Genomic DNA, 20,160 nt, shown 5'->3' on the forward strand with positions numbered 1-20,160 from the left:
TTACAACTATACCTCTCCATTATTAAACTGCACTTGAGACTGATCCCCAGTTGGGAAATACCAGCAATACATATAAGCAAAATATAATGAACAAAACTGCTTAATTCAGCGGCTCTCAGCCTTTCAACACCATTGTACTCATTTCAGGCATCTGATTTGTCTTGCGTACCCCCCAAGTTCCATTTCACTTAAAAACTACCTGCTTACAAAAATCAGACATTAAAAAAGTGTCACAGCACATTATTACTCAAAAATTGCTTACTTTCTCATTTTTACCATATAATTATAAAATAAATCAACTGGAAAATAAATATTGTACTTACATTTCAGGATATAGTATATAGAGCAGAATAAACAAGTTATTGTTGGTATGAAATTTTAGTTTGTACTGATTTTAGTAGTGCATTTTATCTAGGCAAATATCTAAATGAGTTGATGTACCCCATGAAAAAACTGCATATACCCCTGATTGAGAACCACTGGCCTAATTCATCACATTATGTCTGAATACTGTGGGAATCTCCCAGTAGCAGGTCACTGATCACAATGACACTAGAAATGCCTAGTCAGAGAGAGATTAAGGCCAATTTCTGTCCTAAAGCAGTTCAGGTTTAATAACAAAAGCCAGAGCTTTTTTTTGCCATTTAATTTTCTTTTCCATATAATAAAAGGAGTATCAAAATTACGAAAAAGCTTTAAATATATCCTTAAATTAGAAGCTGTTTTGATATCTGTGCATATATTAACCAACTCCAAGCCTTAATTCAGCTGCATATTTTTTAATTTATGTAAATCATGACAAGATCTTCCATAGAGCTGGAAGGAACCTCAAAAGGTCATCAAGTCCACCCTGCTGAGCTGAAGTAGGACAAAATAAGCCTAATCCATCCCTAGCAGATATTTGTCCAACCTGTTTTTAAAAACCTCCAATGACAGGGATTCTCCCCAACCTCTCTTGGAAGCCTATTCCAGGGAACTTTACCAAAGCTGACTCATAGCACGTGACTAGCCAACTTAAAAATGGCAGAAGAGATACGAAAGTTTCAACTAAGACAGTTTCAGGTCAAGATCGGATCTTTTAAATGTGGAATTAGTTAACTATACAAATGCAACTGTTAAGAATATATATATATTTAAGTGCACTGAATAAGAACAAAATTATAAAAGAAAAATCCCACACTGAAACCTGCTTGCAATTTGAGAGATGGAAGGGTACAAGGTTATGCAAGTTATCTTCTTATGTTATTTATCCAAACCATTCACAGGTTTGGAATGGCAGAATTTTATTTTTAAAGTTATTTTCTGTAGGCTGTTGTTGAAACCCCTGAAATATTGCCAAAGCATTAACAAGGGGACTTCTTTCTTTTTCTTTCGTGTTTTGTACAAACAGTCCTTTTCTTATTAAAAATAACAGAGACAATGAGGGTCCATAGAGCCGAACGTCCATGACCACATTATACTGTATTACAGGCGACTAAAAGTGCCACTGGGTTACTACCGCAGATGACCACGTGGCTGCCGGCAGTCCATGGCCAGGCAATGATTCCTGCTGACCTTAAGTCCAATCTTCAGGACTTCATGTGTGTGGACTTCATCTCTGAGGCAGGCTATATGACCATAAAGAGCCAGCCAGAAGTGACCAAGGAGGACTTCAATCCTCTAAGTCAATTCTCAATAATACATCCCCTATTACTGATTTAAAAAAACAAACAAACCAAACTCTCTTATGCCCAAAAGTAGCTGGTAACAATGCACATGAAGTGCCTTCAGCCTCCTGATGTCCTGTTTAAGTAATGCCCATGCTTCAGATCCACATAAGATGATCAAAAGTATGTAGGTTTAATAGACCCATATTTTTCTTATAGATACAATTTAACTTTAAGTCCAAAACAGGACTACATTTTCTTGAGATGCTTGAGGGACATACCAAAACAGTCTTTCTACATTTTCAGAGATGCAATATATTGCCCTTGTTTGATATTTAAGTTACCATTAAATTCAATGGATTTTGGAGCAAGAAGAGCAAGGTAAATGAAAAATCACCTATATCAGTATGAAACCAAGTACACACGCTAGGGTTTGAATCTTTAGTACAACTCTATGAACTTACAATGCTTGTAAAATGAATACAAATTCATATACGCTGACTAACCCAAAAATAAAATGTACAAGTGCACAACTCTAAAATAAATATACTCATTTCCATGACAAAATGTAACTTGCACGCAGCTTTGAAATTATCTTTAGCAAGAAAAGCATTTTATGCATTGTATTAAGTTCTTTAGATATTTCCAGAGAAATCTACATCAATCAAAGTACTTGTGTTTTAATGTCTAGTATAACAGGCTGATAATTTTCAAACAAGAAGAGACCTAAATTAAAGTTGTGTGGAAAAACTTGCTTTTTAACTCCTTCATTTTCTTCTTTTTCTTCCCTTTTCAATCGCAAACATGGGGGGGGGGGTGGACCTGTACTGAAAACTGAGTTTCTAGAAGTTTGAAAATGTATAAACAAAAATGTTTTTGTAATTAGTTGTTTCAACACTAACATTACAGATGTTATTTCATAGAATTATACTTGCATTGGTAACAAGATGTTTTCACTGAATAAGCTTTAATGTTTTGCATTGTACCTCAAATGCTTTCAACCTGAAGAAAAATGCCCAATGGTGTTTCTGGTTTTTTTTTTTTTTAAATGAAATAGCAACAATTGCTTTAGCTTTGATTTGATTCTCCTTGATCACCCTTTCTCCTGACAGGGCATCACCCTTCCCTGTCTCAAAAGGCCTTCTCTACCTCAACTGCAGAAGGCTCTCGGAGAAAGTAAGGTGGTACTGCCAGCTCCATAAAATGTTCTGTGCTATATTAGAAAGGGAGATACAGGAACTACAGAAAAATGAAGGATTTATATGCCTGTAGTCCTGACTTTGAAATCTCAATGCCAGAAGTGCCTTCTATCTGCTCAACAAGCAGTTTCCCCTCTTTTTAATTGTACAACAGTAAACAGTATTTTAATTCTGTACAAATAGCCAAGTATCACCCTAGAAAGTCAAGGTAGGTGAAATAATATCTTTTACGGGCCAACTTCCGTTGGTGAGACAAGCTTTCAAGCTTACACAGGCACAGACCTGAAGAAGAGCTTGAAAGCTTCTCTCTCCCCAACAGAAGTCAGTCCAATAGAAGATATTACCTCATCCACCTGGTCTCTAATATCCTTGGACCAACACAACTATAACACAACTACATACAAGTGTCACCCTAGTCATTTTATAAACTTTACGTATTATGTACAGAAATATGCTGGTCAGGTTTAGCAAATAGAAAAAATCTGAGGACAGGCAGGAGAGTGATGATGAGGCAATGGAACCTTTAATTTTAAAATTACCTTCAAGTTCAGTTGTAACCAAGAGTGGTTACCATTTGATAGCTATTTGGTTCCTTCAGTAAAGCTTTTAGTGTCAGTTCAGCCACTGCTGGAGAGCTGCCCACATCACAGCAATTAGTGATCTTGGTGGCCCTCACAAGAAAGTGAGCGAACATGGAGACACTGATCCTCTCACCCTAGAAATGGTTCCTCCCAAACTCAAGTCATGAGGAAACTGTGTGAACAAGGGGAAACTGATGCTGTTGCTGCTTAGTCTGTTCCTGTTCTGTGGATAAGTCACTGACCTCTTTTTCTAGGGCTATAAAACACTGTTTACAAACATTAAATTCACTCATGTTTTCTTATATTTAAAAGTAGTTTGTGTCTTTGCAGAGAGCCATTAACTGGAAATGGATGTCTAGAATGTTTTCAGCTACATTTACTTCACCATAAAACAGTAAGAAAAGTTCAGCCATTAGTTTTACGCAGTAGTATTTCTGTTTCTCTACGAAAATCAGTTAAGTTTATTTACAATTAGGTCAAATGAGACAGTAAACTGATTCTTATACTTTAAAAAAACATTTGATTTTTAAGAGGTAATGGGTAAACTTAGCAACTTTCAAATTATATTTTCAATACTTCATAGAATAAATCACATCTTTAAAAAAAAAAAGATTTATTTACCTCTTCCCCACCTTCTTTTCCAGACCCCAATACCCAATCTTGCAGATGACCATCCCCTGAGATACATCAGCATGTATATCAAAGATGGCATCACATGAATCATGGAGAATGGCTGGAGGCGGCACACAGAAATAAAGAAAGGGCACACTGAAAGAATATCTAAAAAATAATATTCCGTGGAGTTCTATTACTTAAAATTGAAACAAGGACATCAAAAATATTTACTAAATATGCACAAAGCCACATGATGTCGCAAGAGGAGTGGAGAGTTCACCCTCGTAATGTTGCAGCAGCTCGGTAAGTGAAACGTATTTGCCTACCGTGCCAGGGTTTGTCAGGGAACAAGCCCTATTAAGTTTGGATGCTTCAAACCCGAAAGGGAACAGTGATTACTTTACAAGACTAACTTCAAGGCGGCGGATGGCTCAGCACTCTTTCCCTGCCCTACATCTGAACGCTGTCAATCCAGGGCGAAACTCTACCAAACTGCTCTGACAGAGAAATCGATGGAGGAAGTAGGGAGCCTGTTAGCCTCACACCTCCGTGGCCAGGAAGCGTATTTCCTACCCGGCCGCGCCAGGGTGGTCAGCAATACGGACATTTCGCCGGACGGCAACTCTGCCTCCGCCGCCAGCGGCTAGTCTGGCCAGCTGCACGCGGGGCGGGCGCAGTCACGATGGCACTAGGCTCTTCCGCGGGTCACCTTCGGGCGCCGCGGCCCCAGCCCGCACCACTCGGGTCCGGTCCCCGTCCCCCCCGACTACGAGAGCGCAGACCGGGAGAGGGTCGCCAAGATCATTCGCACGGGGCGCGCCAAAAGCTCCCACTCGTCCCGCCCGTGCGGATCACGACCCCGCCGGGAAGCAGCGGCCAAACACGCGGGGGGGGGGGGGGGCTCTATCCGTTTCCTCTGTGTCCGTCGGGGCGGAAGCGCACGTGGGAGACGCGCGGGCCTCCACCGCACGCACCGTGCAACTGCTGGCACAATAGGAACCGCAGCCACCCGGTGTTTAGCCCCAGCACAGGAACGCCCCCCGCTCGCCCGCCCCAAGGCCAGTCCGCGTGCGCCCCTTCTTCATCACGCGCCGGCTTCCCCCTCTTCCCTCCCACCTCACGCACGCGCCGCCCCTCGCGTCCGTTGCCCCCCCCCCCCCCACGCTGCTTTCCAGGCCTCGCGCCGGGCGGGCCCCAGGTAGTGACGGCACAATCCCCACCACGCGCCTAACTCACGAGCTCGGAATCCACCCATCCCCTCCCCAGCTACACAGGCCGGCGCGTCCCCCTACACGCGCGTGCGCTACTCAGAGCTTTGCCGACCCACTCTCACCCCGTCCCGCCCCAGCGGGAATCACTCCTCTCCGGCCCCCCCTTGGGGTGCGCTCCCTCCTTCCCCGCCGCCTCCCCCCCTGCCCGTGCTCAGGGGAGTGGGGACCAGGGCGCGGGGGAGAGGGAATGAAACACTCACCGGTTCCACAGTCGCCATCTTAGATCGATCTGATCGCACACAAGCGCTGCGGGGAGGGGAGGGGGCGGATAAAAAATCAGATTCAAACCCGATTGGCTACCAGCGGGTCACGTGAGGCTCACGGCCGTTTGAAGAGGCTCGGCGCCTGCGCAAGGCGGGGGAAAGGTGAGAGAGCGCCGCCTTCTGGGAACTGTAGTCGCTGGGGTGGGGGATGAGAGTGGAGGAGGCCAGTGCCCCACCCCTCCCTGCCTTCCTCTCACGGGAGAGAGACAGTCACGTGGGGGAGGGGGAGGCAGACAGGGGCGTGCCAGGCTGTGTCTGAAGGGAAGGGACCCCTCGCGGCCAGACCCAGTCACTGCAGGAGCTTGGAAGCCGCCTCAGTCCGCATCCCTGTTAGGGGCTGCGATGCTGTCTGGCTTGACACTGCCCCCTGTCAGGGGGATGTCTGCACTCACAATGCATGATGCAACCCCCCTCTCCCCCCTCCCCCGCACCACAGGCACCCTCAGCCCCGGGGAGACTGAGACTCCCTCCTCAAGGGGCACTTGGTCCATCTGTTTTACACCCAGAGTCGGTCTAAGTTAACAGGCGCGCCAGGTTAGGCCTGGTCTACATTAGAAACTAAAGTCATATTAACTGTGTCGCTCAGGGGTGTGAAAAATCTGTGGGAGGGGAATTACCTGTGCTGAGGGGAGAACCCCTCCCATTGGTGTGGGTCGTGTCTGTATGGAAGCACAGCAGTAGCGTTTTAAGTGTAGACGTCCCCAAGGGAGACAAGGTGGGTCAGGTAATATCTGTTACTGCAGCAACTCCTGTTGGTGAGAGAGACAAGCTTCTGAGCCACACCAAGCTCTTCTTCAGGCCTGGAGAGGCTGCTCCTAGCCTCACAGCAAAATGCAAGTGGAACAGATTGTTTAGCATAAATAGTTGTAAGGGACCATTCCTAGACCTGTCTCTCTCATCAACAGAAGTTGGTCCAATAAAAGATATTACCTCACCTACCTTGTTTCTCTCATATCCTGCGTCTGACACGGCTACAATTATATTGCATACCCTTAGACAGACAGACTATCTAACCCAGTGGCTCTCAACCTGTCCAGACTATTGTACCCCTTTCAGGAGTCTGACTTGTCTTGTGTACCCCCAAGGTTCACCTCACTTAAAAACTACTTGCTCACAAAATCAGACATAACCATACAAAAGTGACACAGTACACTCTTACTGATCTGATTAAGTGAGCTGTAGCTCACGAAAGCTTATGCTCAAATAAATTGGTTAGTCTCTAAGGTGCCACAAGTACTCCTTTTCTTTTCACTTTCTTATTTTTACCATGTAATAATAAAATTAATCAATTGGAATATAAATATTGTACTTACATTTCAGTGTTTTGTATATAGAGCAGTATAAACAAGTCATGGTCTGCATGAAATTTTCGTTTGTACTGACTTTGCTAGTGCTTTTTATGTAGCCTGTTGTAAAACTAGGCAGATATCTAGGTGAGTTGATGTACCCTCTTCAACAAAAAAACTTCAAAAACAAACTCCAACGAGAAACTGCAGAATTGGAATTAATTTCCAAATTGGACACCGTTACATTAGGCTTGAATAAAGACTGGGAGCGGATGGGTCATTACACAAGTAAAAACTATTTCCCCATGCTAATTTCCCCCCCTACTGTTACTCACACCTTCTTGGCAACTGTTTGAAATGAGCCATCCTGATTATCACTACAAAAGGTTTTTTTTCTCCTACTGATAATAGCCCACCTTAATTAATTGGTCTCGTTACAGTTGGTATGGCAACACCCATTTTTTCATGTTCTCTCTGTGTATACATATCTTCCTACTGTATTTTCCACTGCATGCATCCGATGAAGTGGGTATTAGCCCACGAAAGCTTATGCCCAAATAAATTGGTTAGTCTCTAAGGTGCCACTAGTACTCGTCGTTTTTTTTTATCTAATACTATTTATGTAAAATCAGATAGACAATATATGTGTAAATTTAGACAGTCTATCATATCTGTCTGTCTCACTTTCTGTCTACCCAACTATGATATTTCTAAGGTGTTTGTCACCAATAGAAGGAAATAATCTCCTCTCAGTGTGTTAGTTTCTCTTCTCTCTGGGATTTGGAAAGATTTTGCTTTCTGTGCTTCAGTGGGAAATACTTAGAAGCTAGCTCAGAATTTGATTTTTTTAAATCTCTTCACATATATATTGTTGCTGTGGCTAGTGATACTAGATCCCTGCCCCACAAAAAATCCCTGTTTTCAAGGATTACATAGTGGCTGGCTGTGTAAGAATTTGGTTGAGGCTAAACCATCACCCTTTATGTCTCAAAGTTTTCACATTTCCCTCATCACCCCCTAACTAGGCCCATGAGGATTTGGGTAAAATATTGTGCTATTGAAGCAAGAGGGTGGGGAGGCTTGCACAGAGCCAGGAAGAGCCTGGAGTGAGTGAGTGGGGAGAGGAGACATTGTGTTGTGGCATAGATAGTCCTGGCTTCTGACAAATGTGTAGATTTTGGGGGAGAATCTCCTCGTTATCTCACAGGTGGACAAACCCCACCTTCCTCACACAAATAATCCAGTGGAAACTCAACAAGGAGAATGCTTAAACAGAAATTAAAGGGTACAATTAGTAACCATGAGTTGGTTGAGTTCAGGATCCTGACACAGGAAAGAAAGGTAAGCAGCAGGATACGGAACCTGGACTTCAGGAAAGCAGACTTCGACTCCCTCAGGGAACGGATGGGTAGGATCCCCTGGGGGACTAACATGAAGGGGAAAGGAGTCCAGGAGAGCTGGCTGTATTTCAAGGAATCCCTGTTGAGGTTACAGGGACAAACCATCCCGATGAGTCGAAAGAATAGTAAATATGGCAGGCGACCAGCTTGGCTTAACGGTGAAATCCTAGCGGATCTTAAACATAAAAAAGAAGCTTACAAGAAGTGGAAGGTTGGACATATGACCAGGGAAGAGTATAAAAATATTGCTCGGGCATGTAGGAATGAAATTAGGAGGGCCAAATCGCACCTGGAGCTGCAGCTAGCGAGAGATGTTAAGAGTAACAAGAAGGGTTTCTTCAGGTATGTTGGCAACAAGAAGAAAGCCAAGGAAAGTGTGGGCCCCTTAATGAATGAGGGAGGCAACCTAGTGACGGAGGATGTAGAAAAAGCTAATGTACTCAATGATTTTTTTGCCTCTGTCTTCACTAACAAGGTCAGCTCCCAGACTGCTGTGCTGGGCATCACAACATGGGGAATAGATGGCCAGCCCTCTGTGGAGAAAGAGGTGGTTAGGGACTATTTAGAAAAACTGGACGTGCACAAGTCCATGGGGCCAGATGAGTTGCATCCGAGAGTGCTAAAGGAACTGGTGGCTGTGATTGCAGAGCCATTGGCCATTATCTTTGAAAACTCGTGGCGAACGGGGGAAGTCCCGGATGACTGGAAAAAGCTAATGTAGTGCCAATCTTTAAAAAAGGGAAGAAGGAGGATCCTGGGAACTACAGGCCAGTCAGCCTCACCTCAGTCCCTGGAAAAATCATGGAGCAGGTCCTCAAAGAATCAATCCTGAAGCACTTACATGAGGGGAAAGTGATCAGGAACAGTCAGCATGGATTCACCAAGGGAAGGTCATGCCTGACTAATCTAATCGCCTTCTGTGATGAGATTACTGGTTCTGTGGATGAAGGGAAAGCAGTGGATGTATTGTATCTTGACTTTAGCAAAGCTTTTGACACGGTCTTCCACAGTATTCTTGTCAGCAAGTTAAGGAAGTATGGGCTGGATGAATGCACCATAAGGTGGGTAGAAAGTTGGCTAGACTGTCGGGCTCAACGGGTAGTGATCAATGGCTCCATGTCTAGTTGGCAGCCGGTGTCAAGTGGAGTGCCCCAGGGGTCGGTCCTGGGGCCGGTTTTGTTCAATATCTTCATAAATGATCTGGAGGATGGTGTGGATTGCACTCTCAGCAAATTTGCGGATGATACTAAACTGGGAGGAGTGGTAGATACGCTGGAGGGCAGGGACAGGATACAGAGGGACCTAGACAAATTGGAGGATTGGGCCAAAAGAAACCTGATGAGGTTCAATAAGGATAAGTGCAGGGTCCTGCACTTATGACAGAAGAACCCAATGCGCAGCTACAGACTAGGGACCAAATGGCTAGGCAGCAGTTCTGCGGAAAAGGACCTAGGGGTGACAGTGGATGAGAAGCTGGATATGAGCCAGCAGTGTGCCCTTGTTGCCAAGAAGGCCAATGGCATTTTGGGATGTATAAGTATGGGCATAGCTAGCAGATCGAGGGACGTGATCATCCCCCTCTATTCGACATTGGTGAGGCCTCATCTGGAGTACTGTGTCCAGTTTTGGGCCCCACACTACAAGAAGGATGTGGATAAATTGGAGAGAGTCCAGCGAAGGGCAACAAAAATGATTAGGGGTCTGGAACACATGACTTATGAGGAGAGGCTGAGGGAACTGGGATTGTTTAGTCTGCAGAAAAGAAGAATGAGGGGGGATTTGATAGCTGCTTTCAACTACCTGAGAGGTAGTTCCAGAGAGGATGGTTCTAGACTATTCTCAGTGGTGGAAGAGGACAGGACAACGAGTAATGGTCTCAAGTTGCAGTGGGGGAGGTTCAGGTTGGATATTAGGAAAAACTTTTTCACTAGGAGGGTGGTGAAACACTGGAATGCGTTGCCTAGGGAGGTGGTGGAATCTCCTTCCTTAGACGTTTTTAAGGTCAGGCTTGACAAAGCCCTGGCTGGGATGATTTAATTGGGTATGGGTCCTGCTTTTGAGCAGGGAGTTGGACTAGATGACCTCCTGAGGTCCCTTCCAACCCTGATATTCTATGATTGATTGATTCAATGCCAAAAGTGAAATCTCTGCAAGTTGCGTAGAAACTTTTTAAAGACACCATAAAAGAGGCTCAACTTAAATGTATACCCCAAATTAAAAAACATAGTAAGAGAACCAAAAAAGAGCCACCGTGGCTAAACAACAAAGTAAAAGAAGCAGTGAGAAGCTAAAAGACATCCTTTAAAAAGTGGAAGTTAAATCCTACGAGGAAAATAGAAAGGAGCATAACACCGGCAAATGAAGTGTAAAAATATAATTAGGAAGGCCAAAAAAGAATTTGAAGAGCAGTTAGCCAAAGACTCAAAAAGTAGTAGCAAATTTTTTTTTAAGTACATCAGGAGCAGGAAGCCTGCTAAATAACCAGTGGGGCCACTGGACGATCGAGGTGCTAAAGAAGTACTCAAGGACAATGAGGCAATTGCAGAGAAACTAAATGAATTCTTTGCATCGGTCCTCACGGCTGAGGATCTGAGGGAGAGTCCCAAACCCGAGCCATTCTTTTTATGTGACAGATCTGAAGAACTGCCATGGGATAAGAGGGAAGGTGCTCTCATGGATTGGTAACTGGTTAAAACATAGAAAAGAAAGGGTAGGAATAAATGGTCAGTTTATTTTCAGAATGGAGAGAGGTAATAGTGGTGTCCCCCAGTGGTCTGTTCTGGGACCAGTCCTATTCAACATATTCATAAATGAACTGGAAAAAGAGGCAAACAGTGAGGTGGCAAAATTTGCAGATGATACAAAATTACTAAAGATAGTTAAGACCCAGGCAGACTGGGAAGAGCTACAAAAAGATCTCTCAAAACTGGGTGACTGGGCAACAAAATGGCAGATGACATTTAATGTTGATAAATGCAAAGTAATGCACATTGGAAAGGATAATCCCAACTATACATATAAAATGATGGGGTCTAAATTAGCTGTTACCACTCAAGAAAGAGATCTCGGAGTCATTGTGGATAGTTCTCTGAAATCATGCACTCAAGTGAACAGAATGCTGGGAATAATTAAGAAAGGGATAGATAATAGGACAGAAAATATCGTGTTGCCTCTATATAAATCCATGGTATGCCCACACCTTGAATACTGTGTGCGGATGTGGTCGCCCCATCTCAAAAAAGATCTATCTATTGGAATTGGAAAAGGTTCAGAAAAGGGCAACAAAAATTATTAGGGGTATGGCATGGCTTCCATAGGAGGAGAGATTAATCAGACTGGGACTTTGCAGCTTGGAAAAGGACGACTAAGGGGAGATATAGTTGAGGTCTATAACATCGTGACTGGTGTAGAGAAAGTAGATAAGGAAGTGTTGTTTACTACTTTTCATAACACAAGAACTAGGGGTCACCAAATCAAATTAATAGGCAGCAGGTTTAAAGCAAAACACAAGAAAGTATTTTTTCATGCAACACACAGTCAACCTGTGGAACTCCTTGCCAGAGGCTGTTGTGAAGGCCAAGACCATAACAGGGTTCAAAAAAGAACTAAATAAATTCACGGAGGATAGGTCCAGCACATCTTATTTGCCAGGATGTGCAGGAATGGTGTCCCTAGCCTCTATTTGCCAGAAGCTGGGAATGAGCGACAGGGGATGGATCACTTGATGACTACCTGTTCTGTTTATTCCCTCTGGGGCACCTGGCATTGGCCACTGTCGGAAGACAGGATACTCGGCTAGATGGACCTTTGGACTGACCCAGTAGGGCCATTCTTATGTTCTTTTGTGGTTTTCCTGAGCAGAGGATGAGACCTTATTAAGTCATACAGTACACTGTGTTGAAGTATTTCAGATTATTTCATGATTTGTATGTATAATCTCAGTAGAATTATGGGGATGGTTCCATTGCAATTATATCCGGGTTGAAAGAATAATAATATATTTACAGAAGACTTTTAAACCCCACCTTAAAGTATATGCCTGGTGCTCTGAGGATGTAGACATGAAATCCCCAAGCATTCTAGTGATCTTTTGGAAGAAATGTAAGTAGGTACATTTATGTATATGAAAGAACTGAATACAGAAGAATGTAATGGTAATATTTCAGCGAACATTGCTATCTTCCAAATTTACTGCATGCAATTAATATAGTAAGAATTTAAACCCCATATCAAATTCAACCATTATACTTTGTTTCATACTGGAAATGATGTAATTAAGTCATATCTGTAATTCAACAAGATTATGTTTTATTTATTATGAGCTGTGGACTGATCATAAGATTGAGTTTCATCCATAAATCATAAAAAGAAAAGGAGTACTTGTGGCACCTTAGAGACTAACCAATTTATTTGAGCATAAGCTTTCGTGAGCTCCAGCTCACTTCATCGGATGCATGCAGTGGAAAATACAGTAGGGGGATTTTATACACACAGAGAACATGAAACAATGGGTATTACCATACACACTGTAACGAGAGTGATCAGGTAAGGTGAGCTATTACCAGCAGGAGAGAAAAAAGTCTCTTTCAGATCTTAAGCTATGGGCAGAGAAGATTGACCCTGGCTCTTGTAGTGGAGACACATGTAGAGCCAGATCCTCTGAAGCAGTGTAGCCACTCTGTACACCACCACCCATCTGGCCTAAAATTGATTTAAATGGCCCAGGGAAGGTGATTCTCCAGTAGTGCAGAAGACAACATAGGAATTTTACACCCTTCACTCCCTGTTGGTGGTGTAGCAAAAGAAAGGGGGAGAGAAGGAGGGATTCTGAAGGAAAGAATATGTGACTGAGATACCCTTGTGCAATACAGTCCTCTGCTGATTTTAGTGCTCCTCTCACATTCAGTGTAAATTAGAGTAGCCATTAGAGAAAATTGAGAAGCACCAGAATCAGGGGCATGCAAAGATGAGCTTTAAATCAATTTGTGCACTGCCAGATCTGGCTGCTAACTACAGTTAGCAACAGTAAATCATAACATCAGTGAGTTTATAGACCCCATTTGGATCAGAGTATTTCTATGTGTTTAATTTTACAACTAGTTCTAATTTTAGAACTAAAATCTGTTAATATCAGTTCTATCTAGTACCATCCTGTTTTAAAAACAAATTACAAGAAAATAAACTGTTCAACTTTAAAATATTGACAATTTATCTTTCCACAGCTTTATCTGTTATCTCTCAGGTAGAGTGAAAAGGGGATATAGTTAATACGGTGCTATGGTTAAGGCTGTATGTTTGTCATGGATACAAATTTAAAGACAAAAATGATGCCTGAAATCCTGGCTCCACTAAAATCAATGACAAAACTCCCATTGAGTTCAAAAGAGCCAGGATTTTTCACCCCCTGACTTCTAGGGCATATTAATAAAATAATCATGATTTTTCTCATCCAGGCCACCATACCCTGGCCGAGACTAATCCATTAATTCTTACAAATGCATAGTCCTGTGCAGGGAAGTTTGTATCTTTTAATATTTTTAACCTGTCAGTTAAATATTCATAAATAGTTTAAAACACTTTTATTGTAAAATGGGGTCTTGCACGTTGTTTCCGTTAGGAGAGAACTGATGATAGAGTCAGGTATTTCTTCTAGATGCAATTCTGGGTATTTAGAAAGAATGTTTCCCTAAACACAACAGGAGACAGTTTCTGTGTTCACAGTTCCAAGCCTCTTTTCAGCCAGTGCTCTACCCAAAAGCCCTCTTTCTTAGCTTTTTCTCAGGGTCACGCTACAAGTGTCTGGCATCTCTGGGGCTTCCTTGCTCCATTCTGTCACTCTGTGTGCTTCTGTGGTATTTTGGCTGCTTCTTTCTCTCACACTCAGAGCTCCAATTAGATCAATCCCCCACCTCTGCATTTGTTATCAAACCCTTGGAAAACGCCTTGGATTGCATACCTCACCCACTACCCAGACTTGCATGCAGTTTAGATTTTAGGCAGAAGTTTTCCATTGTTTCATCTATCACTGAACAAAGGGCATTTAATTGTTCCTTCAGTTAACCTGAAATGAAGGCAGCTGTCATGCCCAACAATTTCAACAAGGTGGCATGATTGCTGAGCTTCCAAGCATAACAATATATAGCTGCATAGGACATGAACGTTTAAGGAGCTCTCTTGAAAAAGTACCATCATGTTTATAGTGGCCTTTTTCATTGTATCCAGAAGCTGTCTTGGCTGCCAGCTCTGCTGGCCTTTCCCACAGCAGTTTACTGACCTCTGATACACAGATGACCCCCCCTTCAGGCCTTTTTTTGCTAATCTCATTCCCACCTCCTGCATTGCTTTAGAGAAACTGGGAGCAGAGAAGGAATGGAGCATTGACATAAATCAGGGACCATGAACGAACTATAAAGTTTCTGATTAATATCTGCCTCTGTGAGTGTTTGTCTATGTGACAGGAGGCCGGCCAGCTAGAGAGTGACAAGAAAAGCATGATAGAGAACAAGAGCTCTGCTCAGGGAAGGTCACAGCAAAGGTCAATGAACTTCCCCTGTGAGACTGAGTGTGCCACCAGATAATGGGCAACAGCAGTAGATGGACATTCAAGAGGTTTGATTCATTTCACTTATTAAATAAGAACACAAGAAAACAAAACCTTTTAAAGCTCACACAATCCTAATTTTTACTGTGAACATGTTGTAGGATTGTGCTAAAAAGCCCTCTGTCAAGTCTTACACAATTTATGGTAATAGGTTGTTCTGCACACATAAAACTCCTCTAATCATTACTAAATATGACTCAGAAGTATAGATGGCTGTGTTTAATTTTGGAGCTTTTATTAATTGATTAGTTAATTATTATACCCCTTGGCTTCTTCATGTATAAACAGTGAAATCACATGTTATGTTTTGCACTTCAGGATGTAGCAACCAACAAATAAAATTGAGTAACAGAGAAGGGGAGCATAGTTTAATAGTTAGAATGGGGGGCTAGGAATCCTCAGTTTCTTCAATCCTGTCTCCTTTTCATCCTGTAAAATAGGCATAATAATGTTCAGTGTTACTGCACCTCACTGGGATGTTTCAAGATTTAATTCATTCCTGTCAATGAGGCTGGAAGATATTAAAGAACTGCAGGATATTATTGTTATATTGAAAGTTCTGCAAAAAGCTGCGGATAGCATTCAAATCTGAGAACTTTGGACTAGATTAACCAGTGTATTTTGTGCTTTTGCAGCACTCCAGCAATACAAAGAAGTTGTAAACCTAATTTAAAGAGATCAGTACTTTAGATTTAGTGTGCCTGAAGAGGCACAAAGGAACCAGAAAGTACTGGTGAATCTGACCTACAGTATAATAATTTGATTTGTTGGCTGTGTATTAAGGAGCACTGTGCTTGCACATGGCACAGATATGGTACCTGTAAGCAACATGGACCAGTTGAAAATTATTCTACACTCAAGAGCGGCTTGTTTTAGAAACACAAAAAAATGAATGAAGTTATAGGTTAGACTTTTGTGAGGGCAGAATCTCATTCTGAGACTGCGTCCCTTAAGCTACTTTATTATATGAATTGGTAGCCTTTTGAAAGTCAAAGGAATTTTTGGATTTCAATGCTATGAAAATACGAACTGACTAAATCAGTAAACATATATTTTTATCTGATGAAGATTATATATATATATATATATATATATATATATATATAAAAGGCTCTTTACATTTTAAAAGCATTGCAGTAGCGTTGACTAATGAACCCTCACAACACTCCAGTAAGGTAGGTGGGTAAGTACTATTATCCCTAGGGGATAGATGAAGACACTAACCTACAGAGGCTGGGATTTTCAAAGGAGACTATGAGAGTCAGGTGCCCACCTCCAATTAAATTTTAATGGGATTTGGGTACCTAATTCCTGTAGGTTCCTTTGAAAATCCCAGTCAGAGTTTAAGTGACTTGCTCAAGAACACAAAGCAATGCCATGTAAAAGCCATCATTAGAATTATTATCAATCACGTTTGTGACAATAGTGCCTAAGGGCCAACCAAGAATAATGCTCCGTTGTGCTGGGTGTTGGACAAACTTTATAGCAGACTGTCTCTATCCCAAAGAGCTTATAAGCTAAATCGACAAGACAGAGACTGAGTAGGGGAAGAGGTATAACATACAAGCAGGGTGAACAATGTGACAAGAGCAAATGTCATGTTAGTTTCACTTTACATGGAAACAGATAGATGGCTAAACATTTCTTGTCTGACAGAAACCTAATTTTTCACCTTTTACTGGTGACCAACCCCCATACACAGAGTTTAAGAACACAGTATCTGTCATAGTCTCTGCACTCCCTTGCCAGTTGGCATTAAGAGATTCTTGGGTCCCAGAGTCCTAACCTTGAAGTCCCATATTCAGTCCTCTGGAGGATATTCAGAACCTTTCTAATCTACTAGTTTAGCATGCATCATCTTAGTATATAAGCTGAGGATTCAGGCTGGTTTCTTATATAGGGTTGAGTTAAAATTCTAGTCTGAGTAGATGCTAATATGTAGTTGCAGGGAGCACTGAAGTGGCATGTTACATTTTGATTTAGGGAGCCATCTGGACGTAAGAGGCTAAGGATGACACAGGTACTGAGATCAGCAGCTGGTGTAAATTGGAATAGCTCCACTGACGTCAATAGAGCTGCACTGATTTACACTAACTGGGAATCTGGCCCAGGAAAAATTTTAGTCCATTGGACATTGGAAAAAATATACAGTGACTGCCAGCTGGTGGCAATGCAGTAGAGCAGTGGTTCTCAAACTTTTTGTATTTGTGATCCCTTTCACATGGCAAGTCTCAGAAAATAAATTAAAAATGGGGGCAGGTGGGTAATTTAATTTAATGGGGGCTGGGGTTTTCAGCCCCTCACATAGCTGACAGAGCTTGCGATCCCCACATAATAACCCCCAGTTTAAGAACCCCTTTGTTAGGTCATGTTGATTTTTATATGATGGGTACAGATTACACCCATTACTTCTTGTCTTACCTTGAGGTGACATAATGAACAATCGAACACTGTCTTTTTTTATAACAGCCTTTAATATATCTGAAGACTGTTATCAGGTCCCCCTCAGTCTTCTTTTCTCAAGACTAAACATTCCAGTTTTTTTTAACACTTCCTCATAGGTCAGGTTTTCTAAACTGTTTATTCTTTTGTTGCATTCCTTGGACTTTCTCCAGTTGATCCACATCTTTCCTAAAGAGTGGTACCCAGAATGGGACACAGTACTCCAACGCAGGCCTCACCAGTACCAGCTGGAGCAGAACAGTTACCTCTTGTGTCTTATATACGACACACCTGTTAATACACCCTAGAATATTAGCGTTTTTTGCAACTGAATCACATTGACTCATATTCAGTTTGTTTGTAATCCACTATAATTCCTAGATCCCAGCAGTAGTACTAGCCAGTTATTCTCCATTTTTATTTTTGCATTTGATGTTGCCTTCCAAAGTGTAGTATTTTTCACTTGTCTTTATTGAATTGCATCTTGTTGATTTCAGACCAAGTCTCCAATTTGTCCAGATTGTTTTGAACTCTACTCCTGTCCTCCAAAGTGCTTAAGAACATAAGAACGGACATAATGGGTCAGACCAAAGGTCCATCAAGCCCAGTTTCCTGTCCTCTGACCATAGCCAATGGCAGGTGCCCCAAAGGGAATGAACATACAGGTTATCATCAAATCATCCATGCCCTGTCACCCAATCCCAGCTTCTGGGAAACAGAGGCTAGGGACACCATTCTTGCCCTAATAGCCAATAGCTAATAGCCATTGATGGACCTGGAGTACTTGTGGCACCTTAGAGACTAACCAATTTATTCTCTAAGGTGCCACAAGTACTCCTTTTCTTTTTGCGAATACAGACTAACACGGCTGTTACTCTGAAACCTGTCATTGATGGACCTATCTAACTACCTTTTGAACTCTGTTATAGTATTGGCCTTCACAACACCCTCTGGCAAGGAGTTCCAGAGGTTGACAGTGCGTTGCATGAAAAAATATTTTCTTGTGTTTGTTTTAAACCTGCTACCTATTAATTTCATTTGGTGGCCCCTTATTCTTGTATTATGAGAAGGAGTAAATAACACCTCTATACCACTCATGATTTTATAGACCTCTATCATATCCCCCCTAAGTCACCTCTTTTCAAAGCTGAAAAGTCTCAGTCTTATTAATCTCTCCTCATATGGAAGCTGTTCCATACCCCTAATCATTTTTGTTGCCCTTTTCTGAACCTTTTCCAATTCCAATATATCTTTTTTGAGATGGGGCAACCACATCCGCACACAGTATTCAAGGTGTGGGCGTACCATGGATTTATATAGAGGCAACACGATATTTTCTGTCCTATTATCTATCCCTTTCTTAATTATTCCCAGCATTCTGTTCACTTGAGTGGATGATTTAAGAGAACTATCCACAATGACTCCAAGATCTCTTTCTTGAGTGGTAACAGCTAATTTAGACCCCATCATTTTATATGTATAGTTGGGATTATCCTTTCCAATGTGCATTACTTTGCATTTATCAACATTAAATGTCATCTGCCATTTTGTTGCCCAGTCACCCAGTTTTGAGAGATCCTTTTGTAGCTCTTCGCAGTCTGCCTGGGTCTTAACTAACTTTAGTAATTTTGTATCATCTGCAAATTTTGCCACCTCACTGTTTGCCCCTTTTCCCAGTTCATTTATGAATATGTTGAATAGGACTGGCCCCAGAACAGACCACTGGGGGACACCACTATTTACCTCTCTCCATTCTGAAAATAAACTGACCATTTATTCCTACCCTTTCTTTCCTATGTTTTAACCAGTTACCAATCCATGAGAGCACCTTCCCTCTTATCCCGTGGCAGATTACTTAGCGTAAGAGCCTTTGGTGAGGGACCTTGTCAAAGGCTTTCTGAAAATCTAAGTACACCATATCCACTGAATCCCGTTGGTCCACATGCTTGTTGACCACCTCAAAGAATTCTAGTAGATTGGTGAGGCATGATTTCCCTTTACTAAAACCATGTTGACTCTTCCTTTTATATCCTCTGCCATGTGGAAGGATCCATTTGTTCTTATTGTGGAAAATCACAGCAGCAAGATGGAGTTTGGAGTCACATGGGCAAGTCACATGACCATGCATGACTCAGTTTGCAGGCGGCAGCCACTGCTCACATGCTACCTTCAACATTCCCAGGAAAGCTGCTCAGATGTGGATTGGAGTCTCCCAAGGTCCATGGTCACTTAAGTGTTTCTTGATTGGGCACTTACTCAGAATAGTGCTTTCTCAAGAAGCTGACCAAATGCTTCACGGATGCTACTTAGATTCAAACACATTGAGGTACAATTACATAGCCAGTATTTATAACTTCAAATACAAAAATGATACACACATACAAACAGCATAATCGTAACCAGCAAATTACAACCTTTCCATATACACCTTACTTGATCTCCTTTTGTACAAGATTTGGTGCCATTATAGGACTTTGGTTGCAACAATGATCTATACAGTCATAGTTCATGTCAATAATGTCACACCCCCAATGCATAATTGATGTGGGAAGGGATGACACAAACATTGCTGACTGTATCCCAAGTCACAGTCCATGTCAATAACTTCACATCAGGGCATGGTGTTGTGCCCCAACCGCCTTGGCTGACAGCCATTTATGGACCCATCCTGCATGAACTTATTTAATTCTTTTTTGAATGCAGTTATACTTTTGGCCTTTACAACACCCCCTGGCAAGAGTTCCACAGGTTGACACTGTGTTCTGTGAAGAGGCACTTCCTTATGTTTGTTTTTTTTAAACCTGTTTCCTATTAATTTCATTGAGTGACCCTGGTTCCTGTGTTATGTGAAGGGGT

At 42.2% G+C, this 20,160-nt stretch overlaps 1 protein-coding gene across 1 annotated transcript in view; it reads right to left on the reverse strand.

Moving 5' to 3' along the window:
• EIF4E (eukaryotic translation initiation factor 4E) overlaps positions 1-5,609 on the reverse strand; it is a 47,421-nt gene extending 41,812 nt beyond the window's left edge. Inside the window, exon 1 of the mRNA XM_084627401.1 lies at positions 5,513-5,609. Within this exon, the coding sequence (XP_084483527.1) occupies positions 5,513-5,530 (18 nt within the window). The 5' untranslated portion in view covers positions 5,531-5,609. The remainder of the gene's footprint in view (positions 1-5,512) is intronic.
• Between the last annotated feature and the right edge of the window lie 14,551 nt (positions 5,610-20,160).

Source organism: Lepidochelys olivacea (assembly GCF_965140295.1).
Source record: "Lepidochelys olivacea isolate rLepOli2 genome assembly, chromosome: 4".
Taxonomy (NCBI): domain Eukaryota; kingdom Metazoa; phylum Chordata; order Testudines; family Cheloniidae; genus Lepidochelys; species Lepidochelys olivacea.